General features: G+C 50.1%; 2 protein-coding genes across 2 annotated transcripts; both read left to right on the top strand.

Moving 5' to 3' along the window:
- The first annotated feature begins 1,425 nt into the window (after positions 1 to 1,425).
- On the top strand, positions 1,426 to 4,152 carry BST2 (bone marrow stromal cell antigen 2). The gene is made up of 5 exons (XM_081136088.1): positions 1,426 to 1,762; positions 2,801 to 2,876; positions 3,139 to 3,199; positions 3,475 to 3,612; positions 3,841 to 4,152. The coding sequence occupies exons 1-4, from the start codon at positions 1,481 to 1,483 to the stop codon at positions 3,587 to 3,589; spliced, it is 534 nt and encodes a 177-aa protein (XP_080992214.1). The 5' UTR covers positions 1,426 to 1,480; the 3' UTR covers positions 3,590 to 3,612; positions 3,841 to 4,152.
- A 3,135-nt stretch (positions 4,153 to 7,287) lies between these two features.
- Positions 7,288 to 11,303, top strand: CCDC194 (coiled-coil domain containing 194; the record flags this gene model as incomplete). Its single annotated transcript, XM_081135534.1, has 4 exons — positions 7,288 to 7,617; positions 8,995 to 9,091; positions 9,470 to 9,602; positions 9,963 to 11,303. 4 exons carry the CDS (start codon positions 7,288 to 7,290, stop codon positions 10,111 to 10,113), a joined length of 711 nt encoding a protein of 236 aa, XP_080991660.1. The 3' UTR covers positions 10,114 to 11,303.
- Positions 11,304 to 18,744: the final 7,441 nt, after the last annotated feature.

The raw sequence follows: 18,744 nt of genomic DNA, 5'->3' as shown, positions 1-18,744 counted from the left end.
GTGATTATTAGTCTAGCTGGAAGAATTTAGAAGGGTTGAAGGAAAACGTATTTTTCCACCCCCACACTGTGCTTTTGCTTTTCTTGGGATTAAGGAGTCCAGTGGCATGGGTGCATCATCAATTTCCTCATCAGTGATCACAATACCCTCCTCTTCACTCATCACTTTCCCAGAGATTCTACCTCTTAGCTCCCAGTCACAAGTGCTTGGACCTCAACCTGAGCGAAACCCAGAATGGTGGCATAACTGTTTGAGAGGGAAAACCCACAAACTTTCTGTTTGCAGGGCCAGGACTAGAATGAGGAAAGTAAGGCACTCGCCTTGGTTGCAAAATTTAGGAGGGCACAGAAATTTTCTTGTTACCCCGGCCAGACATGGCTCAGCAGTTGAACATCGACCTAGGATCCAGGAGTTAGGGGTTCAATTCCCGGTCAGGGCACATGCCTGGGTTTTGGGCTCGATCCCCAGCAGGGGGCGTGCAGGAGGCAGCTGATCAGTGACTCTCATCATTGATGTTTGTATCTCTCTCTCCCTCTCCTTTCCTCTCTCTTTAATAAAGACATATTTTAATAAAAAAATAATTTTTTTCTTGTTATTATCATCCCCATTTTACAGCTGTGGAAACTGAGGCTGAGAGGAAATTGCTTGCCCAGAGTCCCAGAGGGAGGCAGGACTGTTCACACATAGCCTTGGCCTCTGAACTGCAATTGTGGCCCCAAGCTGGCCCTAAAGTTTCAAGGCCAGCACAGTGTGGCTCAAATAAATCAGCTTTACCCAGGGCTGTGTCTTTGTACCTGGGGTCCTGCTCTGGAAGGGGGGGCCCTGCTCATGGTACACACAAGCTCCTTGGGGACTCTTCAAGATCATCCCTCATCCCTTGTCATTTGGCTGTTGAGTGGCTTTAAGCAGTCTAGGCAGAAGGATATCCCTCTTCTGACACCCTCCGTGACTCCCTATGGTCCCCTCTGAGACAACAGGAGGGATGCTAAGTGAACTCCTGCTGGTTCACTACAGAGACCCCTGAACATGAAACCCGGCGTCTCAGGTGAGACCCTGGCCCTGCCTACCCCCAGTCCACCACTCACTTCTCAGCCTCAATTTCCCCAGCTGGGGACTGGACCAATGATGGCCTCTGCCTCTTCAAGTCCCAGTACACAGGAACACAAGGCTGGAATGCCCTAGGTTTTCAGTAACTGCAATTCTCATCCTCAGGAACACAGCAAAGGGCAGAGACTTATGATGGGGTCTCCCCTCCCACAAGAGCTCATGGGCCAGGACCCTGCCTGGAAGGGCCAAGGCCATAATTAGCACTAACAGGACATTTCTGATAAATGAAAGTGAAAGCTAAAGTGTCCTCTTCTGCAGACAACTCATTCCAGAATCTCTCGGCCAGCTCCCCTCCTATGCTAATGAAGGGGTGGGGCGGCTCCAGGCTTTAGAAGGTTTCAGCTTTCTTTCCAGACTTCCTACACCCCACCGGATGGCAGGCACCTTGTACCACCACTCGCCTGTGCCCATGGATGACCGCTCAAATAATCTGATGCTGTGGTGCCACAGGTGGCTGAAGTGGCTACTGGTGATCCCGGTTATGGTGGTTCTGATTGTCCTCGTGATCATCTTAGCTAACAGGCTCAACAGCATCACTTGCAAGGACGTCCTCGGAGCTGAGCAGGAGTGTCAAAACATCACTTACCTGGAGCACCAGCTGAACCAGGCCCAGAGAGTCTTACTGGAGACTAATGCCACTTGCAACCAGACTGTGGTAAGCCACTACCACTCCTAGAGAGGGCCCTGTGCTTTGGGGAACCCCGGGGTCTAGGTGGAGACTGAGATAGACCTTGAAACTGCCCCTCGACCCCTATATCAGGAACCTGAATTTCCCCACCAGGGTTTTGGGGAGCTCTAAACTCTCTCTGGGGTGATGGTATGGGGTGGGGCCTTAAATTCCCCAGAGCACCCAAGTAAGGGGCCTCAGTATCCCCACTAGGATGTGGATGAATCTCCAAACTCCAGAACATTGGTCTGGGGGAGCTAGAAACTCCCCCTGGGCATAATCTTGGGTAAGCAGAAATACCCTCTGGGGGTTCATATGGGGACCTCACCAGACTCTGAAGAAGGCAGGGGCTCTTCTTTTTTTTAAGCTTTTACTTATTTATTTTTGTTTTTATTTATTGATTTGAGAGAGAGAGGAAAAGGGGGGAAGAGAGATTGATTTGTTGTTCCACTTCTTTATGCATTCATTGGTTGATTCTTAGTATGTGCCCTGAGCGGGGATTGAACACACAACCTTGGGGTGTGGGGATGACGCTTTAACCAACTGAGCTACATAGCCAAGGGCAAGGCAAAGACTCTTGATACTTCCATAGCATCCGTAAGAGGCTGGAATTTTCACTTGGGTCTTAACATAGGGGTCCTTGAAACTCCCACTAGACATCTAACTTGGGTTCAGACATCCCACTGTGTTCTGGGTTTGAGGGAACCTCTAGCCCAGGGGATCTGGAAATTTCTTGTAAGATTTCGGCATGGAGAGCCTCCAAATTCCTATGGAGGGGCAGGGCTTGAAACTCCCATTTCGAGGATCACACCCCTTTCAGTGGCCCTGGGAGGGTGGGAGGTTTTGACCATTTTTCAAGGTGGAACACAGGTTCAAAAAGGATTGGAGGGAACCCTGAAAGGGGTTTGGACCCAACCCCCTCTGACCCCAGAGCCTGGGGAGGGGGTCAGGGCCAGAGACAGTAGCCTACCCTGCCTGGGACAGAACCCCAGTTTCCAACACCCTCACCCTTCCACCACATCCCAGGTGACCCTGATGGATTCCCTGAAAATGGAGCAGGCTCAGGGCCACAAGCAACAGCAGCTAGTGCAGAAGCTTCAAGGTGAGAAAAACACAAAACCCCAGGTTCCATTAAGACGGTTTGTTGGAGCAGTCAGGTTTTGAAGAGGAGGGAAGAGGGAGGGTCCCAGAGTTGGGATAGGGAGAGAGGGAGGGGACCAGAATCCAATGGAGGTAGGAAGGGGGCATGCCAGATATCCAAGGTACAGTAGGATGAGGGTGGGGCTAGAGGTGGGGTCCTGTCTCAAGGTGGAGCCAGTTGAGGGTTATGGCTACTGTGTGACACACTCTCTGTCCCTCCTTAGAGGAGATCAAGGAATTGAAGCAGAATGTGCAGAACACATCCATGGAGCTGGAGAGACTAAGGTCTGGACACCTACCCACTCCAGGGCACGTGCCCTTGCCCCTCCAGCCCAACCCCAAGACCCAGGATCCCCTTGGCTGGGAAAATTCCCATTGCTCTGGGGACAAAGTTTGAGTCCCAGCCTTGTCCCTCTAGTCACCCAACCATGGGTGACAACTGCCCACTCTCCTCCCCAGTGACTGGTGGGAAAGGAGGAAAGATTCTGAGGGGGCAACAAGCCCAATACTAGTGGAGCCAGGCCTGGCAGCTGCCTGAGTTATCCCCATCTCCACCCCAGAAAATGGAAAGAGACTTCAGGCAGGGAAGAAGACTCCACCAGCTCCGGGAACACCTTCAGCCTCTGCATGGTCATTGTGCTCCTGCCCCTGACACTGGAAGTTCTGCTGGCCTGAGGTCCCAGGAAGACAGACAGCTGGTAAGGAGGGGGAGCTGGAGAGGGATGGGAGGGAAGGAGGGACAGTCAGGGCCTGGGATGGTGGCCTGCCTGCAGCATGGAGGGCTGGGCACTGAGGAGAAGCGAGGGAGAGAGAGGAAGCTCAGCGAGGAGGGAGGGGTCCAGGAGTGGGACGAAGTTTATGGAGGGTGTGGGGCTCATGTTCTGTCCTGCTCAGTTCCTCCCTGAGTCCCTTTTATTGTCTCTTAGGCCACAACCTGGACTCATCTGTTTCCATCTTGGTTTCCCTGACCTGTCCAGTTCTGATTGGCAGCACGGTTGGGGGGAGGGGACAGCTGGGGAGAGGGCAGGGGGGCCAGGTGGCAGGGGGTGGTTCATGGGACAGCCTTGGGCCAACTCTGATGCTTCTCCCACACCAAGGCTGCCCCCTCAACCCCCAAGCCAGGCAAGTCATGAAGTGGGGAGTCACCTGGTTTTTGCTTTCATGGTCTGTGGAAGGTCACTTTCTTCTGGGTCTTTGGGTTCCAAAAAATAAACATCCCTTTTTAGGGGAACAAACTGACTCTGAAGTTCCTGGAGTATCACTGTGTCACCCCAAGCATCTGGGACCCATTGACATCTACACCTAGCCTTCCTTGCTCCAGAATGTTCCCAGAAACCCACAGGGTTTGGTCAGGTACCACCTCACTCCCTACCCAGCCCTCTTCTCCTCTGGGTTCATCTTAAAGGACTGTACACCTCCATCAGTGTTCACTAAGTGCTCAGCATTCTATTATCTCAATGATCTCCTGGTGCTTGTGGTTCCAATGAGGAAATGGAGGCTATGGGGAGAGGGACACCTTGTCCGGGTTCCTGATCCCTTCCCATGGAAAGTGCAGGGCTAGCTCTGGGCAGTGTGGCTCAGTTGGTTGGTCATCCCCTGCACTGAAAGGTTGCTGGTTCAATTCCTGGTCAGGGCACATGCCTGGGTAGCAGACTCAATCCCCGGTAAGGGGCACGCAGGATCCAGCCAATCAATGTTTCCCTCTCACATGGATGTTTCTCTCTCTCTTTCTCTTTCCCTTCCTTTCTCTCTAAAAGTCAATTTTAAAAATTAAAAAAAGAAAGAAAGTGTGGGGCTGGGACTCAAACCTGGATCTGCAGGCACATCCAGGCAGGGCCTTTGTCATAATTTTGTCCATCCCCCAAAATCTTATTTATTCTGCAGAACCCACCTCCAAAGAGTCTCTCTGCTTCTCCAAAATGGACGGCCACCATCCTGATAGACCCTTCGCCCACTCTCTTGGATTCTTCCACACCCCGTAAATGCTTCCTTCTCTGTTATCTTCCTTCCTCCAAGTTCTCCTGGAATCTGGCTATTGTTCAGGCAACTTCCTGTGCATGGCGTCAGGACCCCTGTGTCTGCCCAAAATTCTGCACTGCCATCAGGTCCTGCAGTCCCCAGAAGAGATGGTCAATAGACCCTCCCTCTATGGCTCCTGTTGCACACCCAGGGACCCCCAAACACCATTCCTGCCACAGGTTCCCCTGGCCCTCTTGTCCCCTCCCTTCCCCTGCTCACCACTCTCTACCCTCCCAGGCCATTTCTCTGCGCAGTTCCCTTCCTGCCTCATTTTGACTTTCTAGGGTGCAGTTTCTCGGCCTCTGCACTGTTGACCTTTGAGCTGGAGTGCCTTCTGTGGTGGGCTTTCTGTGGACTGGTAGGATGTCGGGTAGGAAGTCATGCAGTATCCCTGGCCTCAACCCACTAGGTGCCATAGCCTCCTACCCCCAGGTTGTGACAAAAAAATGCCTTCAGGTATTATCAAGTGTCCCTGGGGTCAGAATCATATGTGGTGAGAACTTCTGCTCTAGAGGATGAGGCTGGAGTGCCCCCCCCCCGCCTTCTGTATCCCCAGCTTGCGGGAGGGCTTAGTAGGAGCTTGTGAAGTCCCTTTATTATGACTGAGTCATTTCACTGCCCACTAATAACCCCATCTAATAAATGAGGAAACAGGTCCAGAGAAGTTTCTGGACTTGCTCAGGGTTCTCAGACACTCCGGGAATTGAACCCTTGACTTGCAACATGTTCCCTCCATTTCCAGGAAACAAACCCTTCCCACAGGACCACAAGACCTCAGTACTTCCTCCCTCCTCCACCATCCTCCACTCCCACTCCCAGCTTGTTCCAAAACAGTGTTGCTGGCCCCCACACCTGTACTGTGTTTCACTGATGAAGGGGGTTAGGTTTGTTCAATAAGATGAATTTGACCTGCTCAATTTCTCCCCCAAACCCCCACACAATGGCCCAATTATAAACTTTTCTCCTTCCTAAAAATGCCCCGCTTCCCTTGCTGGCTGTGGCCAAATGAACCAGAGGCTGAGAAGTCAGGACTGAGATCCTGCAGGTCCGTAAGGGTTCCAACTCCAGCAGGAATCTGGCAGTGACCAGTGGCTGCTGTATGTCCCTGGCCTGAGACTTGGCCTCTCTGGGCTCTGATTTCTTCATGCGGAATAAGAGGGACGGGGGTAGGGGGGTGGGGGGTGAGGACACTGAGATTCCAGTTCACAATGTTTACTCAGCTCACACCTCCTGTTCAACTGCTGTGTGCCAGGCCCAGGCTGGGGCAGTGGGAACCAGGCAGATGTGAGCTTTACTTTTTAGGGGTTCACCCAGTTTGGTGGGGGAGGCAGTTGGGACTCAGTCAATCACCACGTTCAAGTACAGCAGAGCTAAGAGAGCTGATCAAAAGGAGCCTGAGGTAGCAGGGGAGGGGAGGGTTCCGGAGGAGATACACCAAGGGACGAAGGATGAGAAATAGTTGGTCACAGAGAGAGATAAGGACCCTCTGGCAGAGGGAACAGCTAACGCAAAGCTCTGGGGTGGGAAAGCACTTGCCAAAAGGGCACTGAGGAGGGCTGGAGGGTCCCAGGAGGAGGAAAGGAAGTCAAAGATGCCCTGGAGGCGTTGCAGGGGAAAGAGAAAGAGGAGGGGGAGGAAGAGAAAGGGCAGAGCAAGAGTCAGTGGGGAGGTGAAGAAGAGGGAAGTAGGGAGGAGGAGGATGGGGGGGAGGGGATAAAAATGTAGGCAGACCATAAGGAGGTGACGCCAGGAGGGAGAAGAGGAGGAGATTTGATTCTGAGAGAGACTGTGAAACTGGCCTGGATCTGATTCACGCTGCAAGATTGCCCCCTGGCGACCCAGTGGAGAACAAGCAGGGAGATGGGGCCGGTCCACCCTTGCATCTACCCTCTGGCCCTCAGAGTTGGTCACAGAAAGTATGACAGCCTGACCCAGGCCGACCTCAATAGGTCGAGTAGCTGTTAAGTCTTCCAGCCTCGGTTTCTCCATGAACAGAATGGGGACAATATGCCCCTAGCCCCTTGCCAAGTGCCCCCTGTGCTGATGGGCCCTTTGCCTGGATGTGCTCAAGTGGTTGTCACTAAGTCCTAAGGACCTACTGCCATCCCCACTTCACAGAGGGGCAAACTGAGGCTCAGAGAAGAGCATGAGGAAGGCAGAGGCAGGACTGGAATGCAGGACCCCAGTCCTGTCCTGGATTCCAGGAGCCTGGTCTGGCCCCTGGTGGGGACCCAACCCCTCCCAAAGGACTTGAGAAACACGCCCTGGCTGGGTGGACCCGTGGGTGTCCCTGGCATCCTAAGGTGCCAATTAAATGCTTGTGGCCATCTGGGGCCAGAGCTGTGGATGGCAGCATGGCCGACCCTGGGCCAGAGCCTGGGTACGCTTGGCGGGTGCTTGCCCTGTGTGGGGCTGCAGTGTTTCTGGCAGCAGCTGCGGCTGGGGCAGCCCTACTGGCCTGGAATTTGGCTGCTGCAGCCTCCAGGGGGTCTTCCTGCCCAGACCTGGAGCTGGGAGTCAATGCCACAGTGCCCCCCTGGGACCCCAAGCCGGAGGTCCAGGAGCTGCAGCGACAGCTGGCAGAGGCTGCCCTCCGTGAGGAGGCTCTGGCCAGGCGGCTGGACAAGGCCGAGGGTGTCCATCGGGAGCTGGAGGAAGCTCTAAGGGCCTGTGAGGGCCACCAGGTAGGTGGGCAGTGTTGGGGGCTGGGGCATCCAGAATGGGGGGAAAAGAGGATCTGCACACACACACACCCAGGGATGCCCCCCCGTGCCTTGGTTTCCCCAATTCATTTTTTTTAAAGATTTTTTTATTGGTTTTGAGAGAGAGAGGAAGGAGGGTAGAGGGGGGGGGAGGGAGAGAGAGAGAGAGAGAGAGAAAGAAGGAGAGAGAGGGAGAGAGAAACAGAATGAGAGTGGAACATCGGGCTGCCTCCTGCATGCCCCCTACCGGGGATTGAGCCCCCAACCTGGGCATGTGCCCTGACCAGGACTCAAACCGGCAAACCATCAGTGTACAGGAGGATACCCAACCGAGTCACACTGGCCAGGGCAGTTTCTCCAATTCTTCTATTCGAATGAGAATAGCACCATAATCCCAACTCCTACAATGTCAGTTCACCCTTTAGTAAACCTTCTGATCAAGAAGGCCCCACTGTCCTCTGCTATTTGCCAGATAAACGGTGGTGGATAGAGAAGCCCCAGACCCGAGCCCACCTGGTGAGGACCTGTTTTAGCCTTTTCCCTAGGTGCCGATGCAACACCACCACCCTCAGCCAATGTCCCAGCTCTATTTTAGGAAAAGGACATTCATGTCACCTGTAATTAGGGGGCTAAAGTTGGCTTCTTGGAGGAGGTACCAGCCAGGTCCTCCCTTTTCCTCTGGCCACCACCTTCAAACACTTTCTTAACCCTTTCCAGCCCTACCTCACAGAAGAACCATCCCCATCCTCAAAGTCCCAACCACTCATATATATTAATTAATATATATGTGTATATATATTCTGTGCACCTCTGTGTACCAGGCCCAGCAGACGTTGGGCAGTGTGTGTATTTTAAAAATCAAAACAGACCCCTTACCTCCTTCCTGCCTACCTAAGGGAAGGGCCTGGGACAATCTAAGTTAAGAGCAGCCTGCCCTTGGTTCAAATTCTAATTTTGCCTCCTGATAGAAGATGCCCTGAGACTAGCTGCTTTGCACAATGCCTCACAGAGGTGACAGACAACCCATAAACCCAATCACTGCTAACAACCAGGTGGGCTTTTAAACCCCAGTCAGCAAATCTAGATGTAGCTGGGAAGAGAGCCGAAGTCTGAATGCAAAGCTAAACCCTAAACCCTTTCCACATTCGGGTGGTTTGAGGGGGGGAGGGCTAGGTGGAGACCTCCCTCCAGGCAGGCAGCTGTTGCCACGCAGCACCCCAGACTTCAGCGGCCATTACTGTATTTTACAACAACAGGACCCCAAAGGAAATTCCAACAAAGCTCAGGGAACATCAGTGTCATCTCAGTCTCCCCTTCTGCCCTCCCAGGATCCCCCCTCACCTCCCCTCCACTCCACAGAGCCGGCTTCAGGCCCAACTGATGACAATGAAGACTGAGATGGACGAGGCCAAGGCACAGGGGACTCAGATGGGGACCGAGAACGGGGCGCTGACAGGTAGGTGTGTTGGGGCACAAGGGTGCTGCGCAGGGCTAGAGGTGGGAGGAGCCTAGAAAGTTCCTGGCTACGCAAATGAGACGCACATGTGCAAACGTAATGCAAACGACATGCAAATGAACGCGAAAACTTATTAAAGACATGCACACAACATGCAACAGTCACAGAAACGCAATTGCAACAAAATATGCAAACGCCATGTAAACGACTTCCAAAAGCAATGCAAACCTAAGAAAACTGCAAATGACACGTAAACACCACACACATTTAATTCAAATAAAGCAAAGCACGCAAGTAGGCATACTAGAAACTCCAACGCGTGCACGCGCGGGGTTGGGAGCCCGGTCCCCTGCCTGACCGCGCCCGCTGCGCCTGCAGAAGCCCTGGCGCGATGGGAGGCAGCGGCCGCCGAGACCGCGAAGCTGCTGGAAGAGGAGCAGCGGCGCGCACGCGCGGCCGAAGCCGAGGGCGGAGCGTGCGCGGCCCGGGAGGCGGTGCTGCGTGAGCGCGTGTGAGTGAGGGGCGGGGCGGGGCCTCGGGGAGACGGCTGAGCCGAGGGTTCTGGGGAGGGTCCCGGAGCTGCAACCTAGGGGTGGTGATTCGGGGGGACACTCTGAGCGAGGGAGTCCCCATGTGGGGCTGGCACTCCGGAGGCACGGGCTCTTAGAGTCGGGCGTATGTGGGGGGCCCTGGGAGGGTGATGGAAAAAGAAGTATCGAGGACCTGGAGCAGAGCTTCGCGGGAAGGGGCTGGGAGTCCCTGGGGAGGGGTCCCGGCAACGGCCAGGGGTGAAGGATTGGGAGGAACAGTGCTGGGGGACCTCGGGGGTCGGAGGTTCAGGTGTCCACCGGCCCCTCCTCCTTCCCGGCAGTAAAGCCCTGGAAGCCGAGACGGACCTCCCGCGAAGAGTGCCGCACCCCCGGCCCCGCTCCGGGCCCCGGCCCCGGCCCAGCCCCCGCTCCCGCTCTCGCCCCAGACCCTCGGGGGGCTGCCGGCGGCCCGAGCGGCGCACGGGAGGGTGAGTCAACCCCCCGCAGGAGGTGGGCTCGAGGCCAGGAGGACAGACGCTCGGTCCTGGGGGGACACGCACAGAGGTGCCCACGCTGGATGCGAGATGCCCAGTCGGTATCCATCAACGATCAGCTTTAGACCAACCGCTCTGAAGGGAAACAGAAAGGAGACTCCATCCTATCTCCCCGACCATCCTGTGCTTATTCTCCAGACAAGAAACAGGCCCATTTAGTCATCAGCGAGACAGTGCTGATCTGCAACTAAAGGCCCCTCTAATGATAGTGTTGCCCTCATCCCGCAAACATGGGGCCTTAGGGGCCCAGCCCTGGCTTGGGAGTGTCCTGAAGAGGTCCTTTCTCCTCTCCCGGCCTCAGTTTACTTTGTAAAATGAGTGATTGGAATACTATTTAGAGAGTAGGCTTCTCCTTGACACCAAAAACTGCAAAGAAAGCACAGTAAGAAAACGACAGGCCCCTCTTCCTGTGATGGTGGTACAGAACTCCCAAATGGTATTTCAGCAAACAATACCAAGTAACACTTTTTAAACTAGGCCACAGCGACGGTGACTCATAGCTGAGACGCAGGGATGGTCCCCTATTCAGAAGTTTGTTAATAAAATTCGCCATACTGATGGAGCAAATGAACAAGGTTCAGAAAAGGCCACCAAATTAAGGGGCAAGGGGAAGAGAACTGCTGTCAAGTACTCGAGGAAGAGAATGAATAGGTCGACTCATATGAGAGCACTGTTTATACAGGTCAAAAATGAAATAATAATTTCATGTGGCACAATTTCATGTTATTTTTTTTTTTACCTTTATATTTGACACAACTTAAGACTTACAGAAAAATTGGAATATGAGTACAGAGTACTCTTGGGTACCCTTTACCCAGATTCGACACATGTTAACTTTTACCACCTTTGCTTCTCTCTCTCTCTCCCTCCCCCTCTCCCCCTTCCTCCCTCCCTCCCTCCCTCCCTATCTTTATGAAAAACTTGCAGAAATGATGTCTCTTTACCCATAAATACTTGAGTTCGCATTTTCTAAACACAAGGACATTCTCTCACATAATCATGGCATAATTATGAAAATCAAGAAATGGACATTTATAGAATACTGTTATTTAATTTACAGGCCTTAAACAGGTTTTTCCCAACTGTTCTGATAATGTCCTTTATAACAAAAGAGTATTTTGGCTCACACTGTATTTGTCAAGTCTCCTTCATCTCCTTTAACCTGTAACATTCCTCAGTTGGTCTTTGCCTTTCCTAATACTGCATTAAAAAAAAATGTTTTTGTTGTTAAGCGTCACCTGAAGATATTTTTCCATTGATTTTTAGAGAGAGTAGAAGGGAGAGGGAGAGAGAGAGAGACATTGATGTGAGAGAGACATATCGATTGGTTGCCTCCAGCATGTGCCCAGACCCAGGATAGAACCTGCAACCCAGGAATATGCCCTTGACCAGGAATCAAACCCATGACCCTTCGGTTCACAGGCCAGTGCTACAACCACTGAGCAAAACTGGCCAGGGCATACTATTGCATTTTTAAAAAGCCCAGGACAGTTGCCCTAGCCGATTTTGCTCAGTGGTTAGAGCGGGTTCTATTCCAGTCAAGGGCACATACCTCGGTTGCAGGCTGGATCCCTAGCAGGAGGCAACCAATCTATGTGTCTCTCTCACATCAATGTTTCTCTCTCTCTCTCTCTCCCTCCCTCCCTTCCACTATCTAAAAAGCAATGGGGGGAAAAATATTCTCGTGTGAGAATTAAAAACCTAGGCCAGTAACTTTGTGGAATCTGAGTTTAGGTTTGTGTGATGTTTCCTTATAATTTCAGGTTGGCAATTTCGTCAGGAATACTTGAGAAACAATTCAACCTAATAATATTCCCTGCTGTGGTATGATTTCATATATAGAAAACCCAAAAGAACCCAGCTGGTGTGTCTCAGGGGTTGAAAGTCAACCTATGAACCAGGAGGTCACAGTTGGATTCCCCATCAGGGCACATGCCTGCATTTCAGGGTTGTTCCCCAGTAGGGGGCGTGCAGGAGGCAGCTGATCAATGACTCGTTGATGTTTCTATCTCTCTCCTTTTCCTTTCCTCTCTGAAACCAATGAAAACATATTAAAAAAGAAGAAGAAGAAGAAGAAAACCCAAAAGAATGAACTGAAACTTTCCATATCTAAACAACTAGCTAGAAAATTCTTTGGAAGAAAGATCCGTTTCAGATAGCTTTTTTTTTAATACCCAGGAACAAACTAATTTCCATATTAAGTAAGGGGCTCTTGTAAGTTAATATTTAAAAAAATAACTCATAGAAAAATGGATAAAGAACATGGACAGTCAGTTCACAGAAGCATACCAAAAAAGATACCCAACCTCACTCCTAGAAAATAAATGCAAATTGAAACAACAATATGGTACCACTTTCCACCAATTAGTTTAGCAAAGATAAAAACAAAGACAGATTGAAAGTTTGCAAATACACTGTGTTGACACTGCTGTGGGAAAACAAGCAATCCTATATACAGCACAGGTAGAACTGCTCGTTGGTACAACCACTTGAGAAGGCAGTTTTCTAGAATCTCTCAAAATTAAAGTGCAAATACTATTTGACCCATCAATTCCCCTTCTAGCAATTTTCTACAACCATATTTACATGGATACAAAACGATGGATTAAGTGCAATGCAGAATCCTGGGTTGGATCCTCAACAGAAAAACACTTAGTGGGTAAATCAAATAAAACCTAGCGTTTAGTTAATAGTAATGTACTAAGGTTAAACTGTTTGTTTTGACAAAGAATCATGGTATGTAAGATGTTCACAATGGGCAAAGGCTGGTGAAGGCTATTCAGACACTTTGCACTATCCCTGCAAATTTTCTGTAAATTGAAAATTATTCCAAAATTTAAAATGTACTTTTAAAAAGGAGAGGGAGGAAGAGGACAGTATTACCACATTCTTGGTCATTGCAAAAAAATTTGGAAACAGCCCTGGCTGGTCTAACTCAGTTGGTTGGGCATCGACCTGTGCACCGAAAGGTTGCCAGTTCAATTCCCGGTCAGGGCACATGCCCGGGCTGCGTAAAGGAGGCAGCCAATCAAAGTTTCTCGCTCTCCCTATCCCTTCCTCTCTCTCTAAAAATCAATTAAAAATTTTTTTTAATTGGGAACCTCAAGTCAGCCAATTGGGAACTTTAAGTGAGTGTCCATTCACATGGTAGAATACTATACAACTATTAAAGAGGCCAAAGCAGATCTTCTGCGAGATGCATAATGTAAAAAGCATAAGAGCAATAATTCGAGGGAGATTTTTATCCAAATATTTCCAAAGGAAACACTGGTCACAGTTGTGTCCTCTGAGGTGAGAACCAGGGGGCTGGGGGTTGGTGGGGGAGGCAGTCTCATGTTTCTCTGTACATCTTTTTGTAATGTTTGCATTTAAAAAATCATGCACATGTATTACCTTTAAAAAATTAAATTTTGTTTTGAAAAATTCTGAAGAGATTGGTATAGGGAGAGGAGTGGGAGCCCTTGGAAAACTGATTCCTCCTCAGCCAGTCCTGCTCATTACTCGCCACCCACGTGGGGCTTGGTGGCGCCTGGTCAGGGTCTTTCCCTGAGGGGGGCCCGCCTGGATGGGGAGCTGGAGGCGGGGCCCTAACTGAGGAAGTGGGGCTGAGGGGAGAAATGAGAGGGTCTAGCCTCTGTGTTCCCCCGAGGGCCACCAGGGGTCGCCCCAGACTCCTGCCCACTTGCTGCCTGCTAAGGGCACAGAGCTTGGGGCTAAGGGTGGGTCTGAGAACCCCTCAACTGTGGCACAAATCCAGAAGTGAGCAGGAAATGGCCTATCCCTGTGGAGTCAGCCAGAGCTGGAGGCCAGGAGACTGGCCTTTGACTTAAGACGCCCCTCACTGTGCAGCTGTGGGGTCCAAGAGCTGATCTACGTAAAGGGCTGGGTGGAGGGCCGTACAAGGGACCTAAAACATTAGCATTATGCCCTGGCAGATCTGGCTCAGTGGTTAGAGCGTAGGCCCAGGCACCAAAGGGTTGCAGGTTTGATACCCAGCCCCGGTCGTGGCAACCAATTGGATGTATGTCTCTCACACAGGTGTTTCTCTCTCTCCCTTCCTCCCTCCCTTCCACTCTCTCTCAAAATCAATGACTGAGGATTAACAACAACAACAATTATTATTATTCACTTATTCTGCTGGCTCCACCAATTCTAGACCATACCTGTGCAATGCCTGAAACTCAGCTCTGTGGATGGAGGGAAATGGGGAGCCATGGCAGGTGTGTGAGCAGGAAAGGCACAGTCAGATCTGGTGTCAGAGAGGGTTGGGAAAGGAGAGAGGGCAGAGGGGACTTTGAAACCCTGGGGAGACACATAAGCATTGGGGGTGATTTAGAGAGAACAGGTCCAGGTGCCTAGCTGCACCAAGGCTCCCCAGCTGCCCAAGGGAGCAAACAATACTCCTTGGTGGGACCTGCCTCCTGGACCCCACCTGCTTTCCACTTCACAGGGCCAGCCCCTAATCTGACCTTGCTCTCTCCACCTGTCTAATTACCACTCAGAGTCTCTTATCTGTCTGTCTCTTGAATCTCTCTTTATCTCTGTGTCTCCAACCTGTCCCCAGCACACTTTCTCAAGTCCCTACCCTGGCCTCCCCTGTCCATGGTAACCCTGGAACCTCCCTCTGTGCTACAGAGACAGGAATGGGGGCATGAAATGAAAAACCTTGGTGCAGCTGTGGGCCGAGCCACCTGGGATAGCAGCAGGCTGACCTTGATAGCCCTTCAGTTCCAGGTAAGAAAGTGGGTCACCTTTTTTCAGCCGGGAACATGGAGGCCCAGAGAGAACAGGCTGTTCCTCTCCAGAGGGCTCTCTTTGCCTCCTCTGTCACCTCCAAAAGCACAAAACTTAATTTCACTTGAATTTAACCACACCAAACACATTGGCATAAATGTGGAGGGTTTTCTGAACTTTGCAGAAATTTTTCTTCGCCACAAATATCACTTCCTCAAAGACCTTCCAGAAGGACTGTGAGAGTTGTTGTTTTTAAACCTTTATGTCTCCAGGAGGACTTCAGGTAGTGACATAGTTGACTTCCTCATGACAGTTTTTCCTTCTCTGCCCAAACAAAGAACTGAAACCAAATTGATTGTTTTTCAGTTAAAAAACGTTTAAAATTGACACCTAATTTTGGGATGACCTTCTGAGGAAATTCAGACAGGTCCATGCACAAAATTTCCTGTGAACATAAATTATTTTCAGGAAAACAAACACTCACATCAGGGCCGATGCATTTGACTGCATGTGAATCCAAGGGCTGCTCTCCCCTCCTTCCTCTGGAATTTTTTAGACACTGCTCGCAGGGGTGTCGATGGAAACATCCTCTTTGGAGGACAACTTGATGACAGCTGTCAAAATGGAAACAACTTCTTTGTGACTGCTTTGGGACCCAGTGATTTCATTTGTGGGGATTTGATATCAAATCTTATTTTGTTTATTGGGACAAAAATTTTAGGAAAAAAAAATTAGAAACCGTCTAAATGCCCATTGGTCACTATTATGGTATTGAATGTAGTGAAAACCTAAACAGGAGGCAAAAGGAATTAACAGATCCCAAAGACAGAATATTGAGCAAATAGAGGAAGTTACATCATTAGTTTTTTCATTTAAAAAAAAATCTAGCTGAGGTTAGCTCTTTATTTCACCACGTTTTGTTGGAATTTGGGTTTTTCTCGCTATTTCTGGGCTATATGGTTCTTTCTAAGCTACTCTGTAGCAATTTGAGAGTTTTGAGCATCATGTTCCGCTTGAACCATTTGGGGGATCTAGGAGGAGCTTCTAGGCTTCCAGTGGACTCACCAAAGAAGCTCAACCCAAACCCGACCCCAGAGTCTTCTCAGATCCCTGGGAAGAAGCCGCAGCTGCCTCGCAACCTGCCTCAGGAGTACTAGCAAAAAACCTTAGTGACTTAACTCTCAACCCTAGGACCAAATTCTCTTCCCTCTACCAGAATATTCACCCCAACAGCAGGACAGAGAAAAGAACTTACAGGGGCTTGGCCCGGGTCAGGGTCAAGGCAAACTCAACAGGAAGAAGCCTGGAGTAAGGACGTTGGCATCTGTTTGGAAAGAAAGGACGCAGACAATGTTACAGGTTATTAGATGGCGTGCCCTGTCCCTGCTTGAAAAGACACACAGGGGAAGAACACTGTCATTGAATCAAGATTCAGAAGATTTAGCCCGGCTGGGTGTGGCTCGGCGGTCGAGCACGGACCTAGGATCCAGGCGATCGCGGTTCGATTCCCGGTCAGGCCACAGGCCCGGGTTTCGGGCTCGGTCCCCAGTCAGGGGCGTGCAGGAGGCAGCCGATCAATGACTCTCTCATCATTGATGTTTCTCTCTCTCTCTCCCTCTCCTCTCCTCTCTCTGGAATCAATAAAGATGTATCTTTTTAAAAATGTACTATAAGATTTAGATGCAGCTGAATCTAAATCATTATTGTCTGTATCACGGAGATCCTTCCGATCATGTTAGCATGGAGAATGTTTATGACATGGAGTCAACTTAGGCATAAGTCTTATTCTTGTACTGTTGTTTTTTTTCTTGCGAGTAACAGGATATAATGTAGCAGCTTGGAAAAGCAACTCTCTGCTAGGATAGACTGTGTACCAATTTTTGATAACCTACAATGTAAGTTCTGTGTTGTCTTTTTCTCTTGCATCTCTTTCTTGTCTACCTTGGTACCAGTACGTTATAAGGAATCCATGTAGTCTGTATTTGAATGACTTCAATTCCATTTTTTTTTTATTCGACCCAAAGAAGCACTAATAAGTCTTAAGTATTGCCAGTGTGTTGTAGAAGCCTGAAGCCAGTAAGATGAAACCCAACATCAAGTGTTAGAAGCAAGTAACTTGTGTAGAAGGAATGTAAAAAAGAAAACATTGAGTAGTTTGGCTAGAGTATAATTAACATAGGGTGCATTAACTAGATTCTCCGGTTTTTAAAAATTTGAATTGTAACAAATTATTTTTGATGTGTTATTTTAATTTTTAGTAGCAAATAAATGTGTATATAGGGTATTTTATTAAAATTTGAGGCATATTTGAGTACCTTTTTAAAACATTACAAATCAAAGATGTAAGATCAAATTTCCAAAAAGAAACAAATTTTTTATCTTGATACAAAGGCATTAGCATATATATTTAAAACTCTTGTCCTGACATTGTAACAATTGCTCAAAATTGTAGCACATCAGCACCATCATGTCTAGGTGGCTTTTTACTTTTTTGGGAGTTTTTGGTTGCCTTTCTTTTTCCTTTACAACAGACATCATGTTCATATATACATATATGCAACACCTTCAATGTGTCATGAATAGCCAAGATCTTTACTACACACAAAGACTACCCCACTTCTTGGTATTGGCCCAGGTACTGCCTCCATGCCCAACCTCCTCCACTGGACACTTGTGACTCACTCAGGCTCTACCCCTGTCATGTCCCTTCGCCTGTGTTCCCACAGGCCTGGGACACCAGCATCTGGAGGCAGTGCTCTCCCTTGTGACTCAGTTCCTCAGTCTGGTATCAGAGGCTGCACATGATCCATCCCCTCCTACTTAAAAAAAAATACCACCGTTTATTAAGGCTGAATGTCTGCCAGGACTGTGACAAGTGTTTTACAACTGGCTATGTTGCCTCCATTTTATTTATTTTATTTTATTTTTTAAATGTATCTTTATTGATTTCAGGGAGGGAGAGAGAAACATCAATGATAAGAGAGTCATTGATCGGCTGCCTCCTGCACGCCCCCCACTTGGGATCAAGCCCACAACTGGGGCATGTGCCCTGACTGGGAATCCAACTGCGATCTGGATCCCGGGTTGGTGCTCAACCGCTGAGCCACGCCCAGCCCGGCCGTTGCCTCCTTGTTAGATGGGAGAAAACTGAGGCTCAAGAAGGAGGTCACTGGCCTGAGGCCACGCGCTGGTAAGCAGCACAGCCAGAAGGAACTCCCGAGCTCTAAATTGTAACCCTGTATTCACTCCGCCTATATGGCCTCCATGAAGGAAGATGGAAGGTGTCCTTCTCCCACCCACTGGGGGCGGGGGGCCCTGGACTGTGTGTGGGCCTGGCCAACCTAGACGAATAACTGGTTGGGCACCATTTGCAGCCCCCAACCTTCCTCCCTTCGCTAACCAGCTGGGAAGGGTCTGGGAATCACAGGAATCAACGGGCAGCATGGGGACCAAAGGTCAGACAGGGGTTTCCTGCCTACCCCTGGGAACTTCCTCCTTCCCGACACAACTCCTGCCTCCTCGATGAACACCACCCTAGAGTACCCCTCCCCACTGTCAACTACCCCCCACTCCATTACAGTGGCTGATGGGGGGATGGGTCCTCCTGCAGGAACCTTTACCCTGCTGTGACCAGGCAGTGGACAAAAATTGTGTTATTGTTGCTCATCCAGGGTCTAGCCACCTTTCCATCTCCTTGACCATTTCCTCTTGGCCCCATCCCTCCTTCCTGCTACCCTGCACCCCAAGGGGCTAGGGGCTGTGTCCCACTCTGCCTCAAGCCCGAGAGCCCCTCCCAGCTGGGGCTGGGCTGATGCCTCTTGGAGGGCTCGGCATC

The sequence above is a fragment of the Miniopterus schreibersii genome (genome assembly GCF_964146895.1).
Source record: "Miniopterus schreibersii genome assembly, chromosome: 4".
In the NCBI taxonomy this organism is placed as follows: domain Eukaryota; kingdom Metazoa; phylum Chordata; class Mammalia; order Chiroptera; family Miniopteridae; genus Miniopterus; species Miniopterus schreibersii.
This window is presented reverse-complemented; position numbering and strand designations above follow the sequence as displayed.

What these genes read in the sequence shown, in the direction of transcription:
- BST2 (XM_081136088.1), top strand. Translation starts at nt 1,481, where the DNA reads ATGGCAGGCACCTTGTACCACCACTCGCCTGTGCCCATGGATGACCGC. An exon ending in CCACTTGCAACCAGACTGTG is followed by an intron (nt 1,763 to 2,800) that starts GTAAGCCACTAC and finishes ACCACATCCCAG; the next exon opens with GTGACCCTGATGGATTCCCT. An exon ending in ATGGAGCTGGAGAGACTAAG is followed by an intron (nt 3,200 to 3,474) that starts GTCTGGACACCT and finishes TCTCCACCCCAG; the next exon opens with AAAATGGAAAGAGACTTCAG.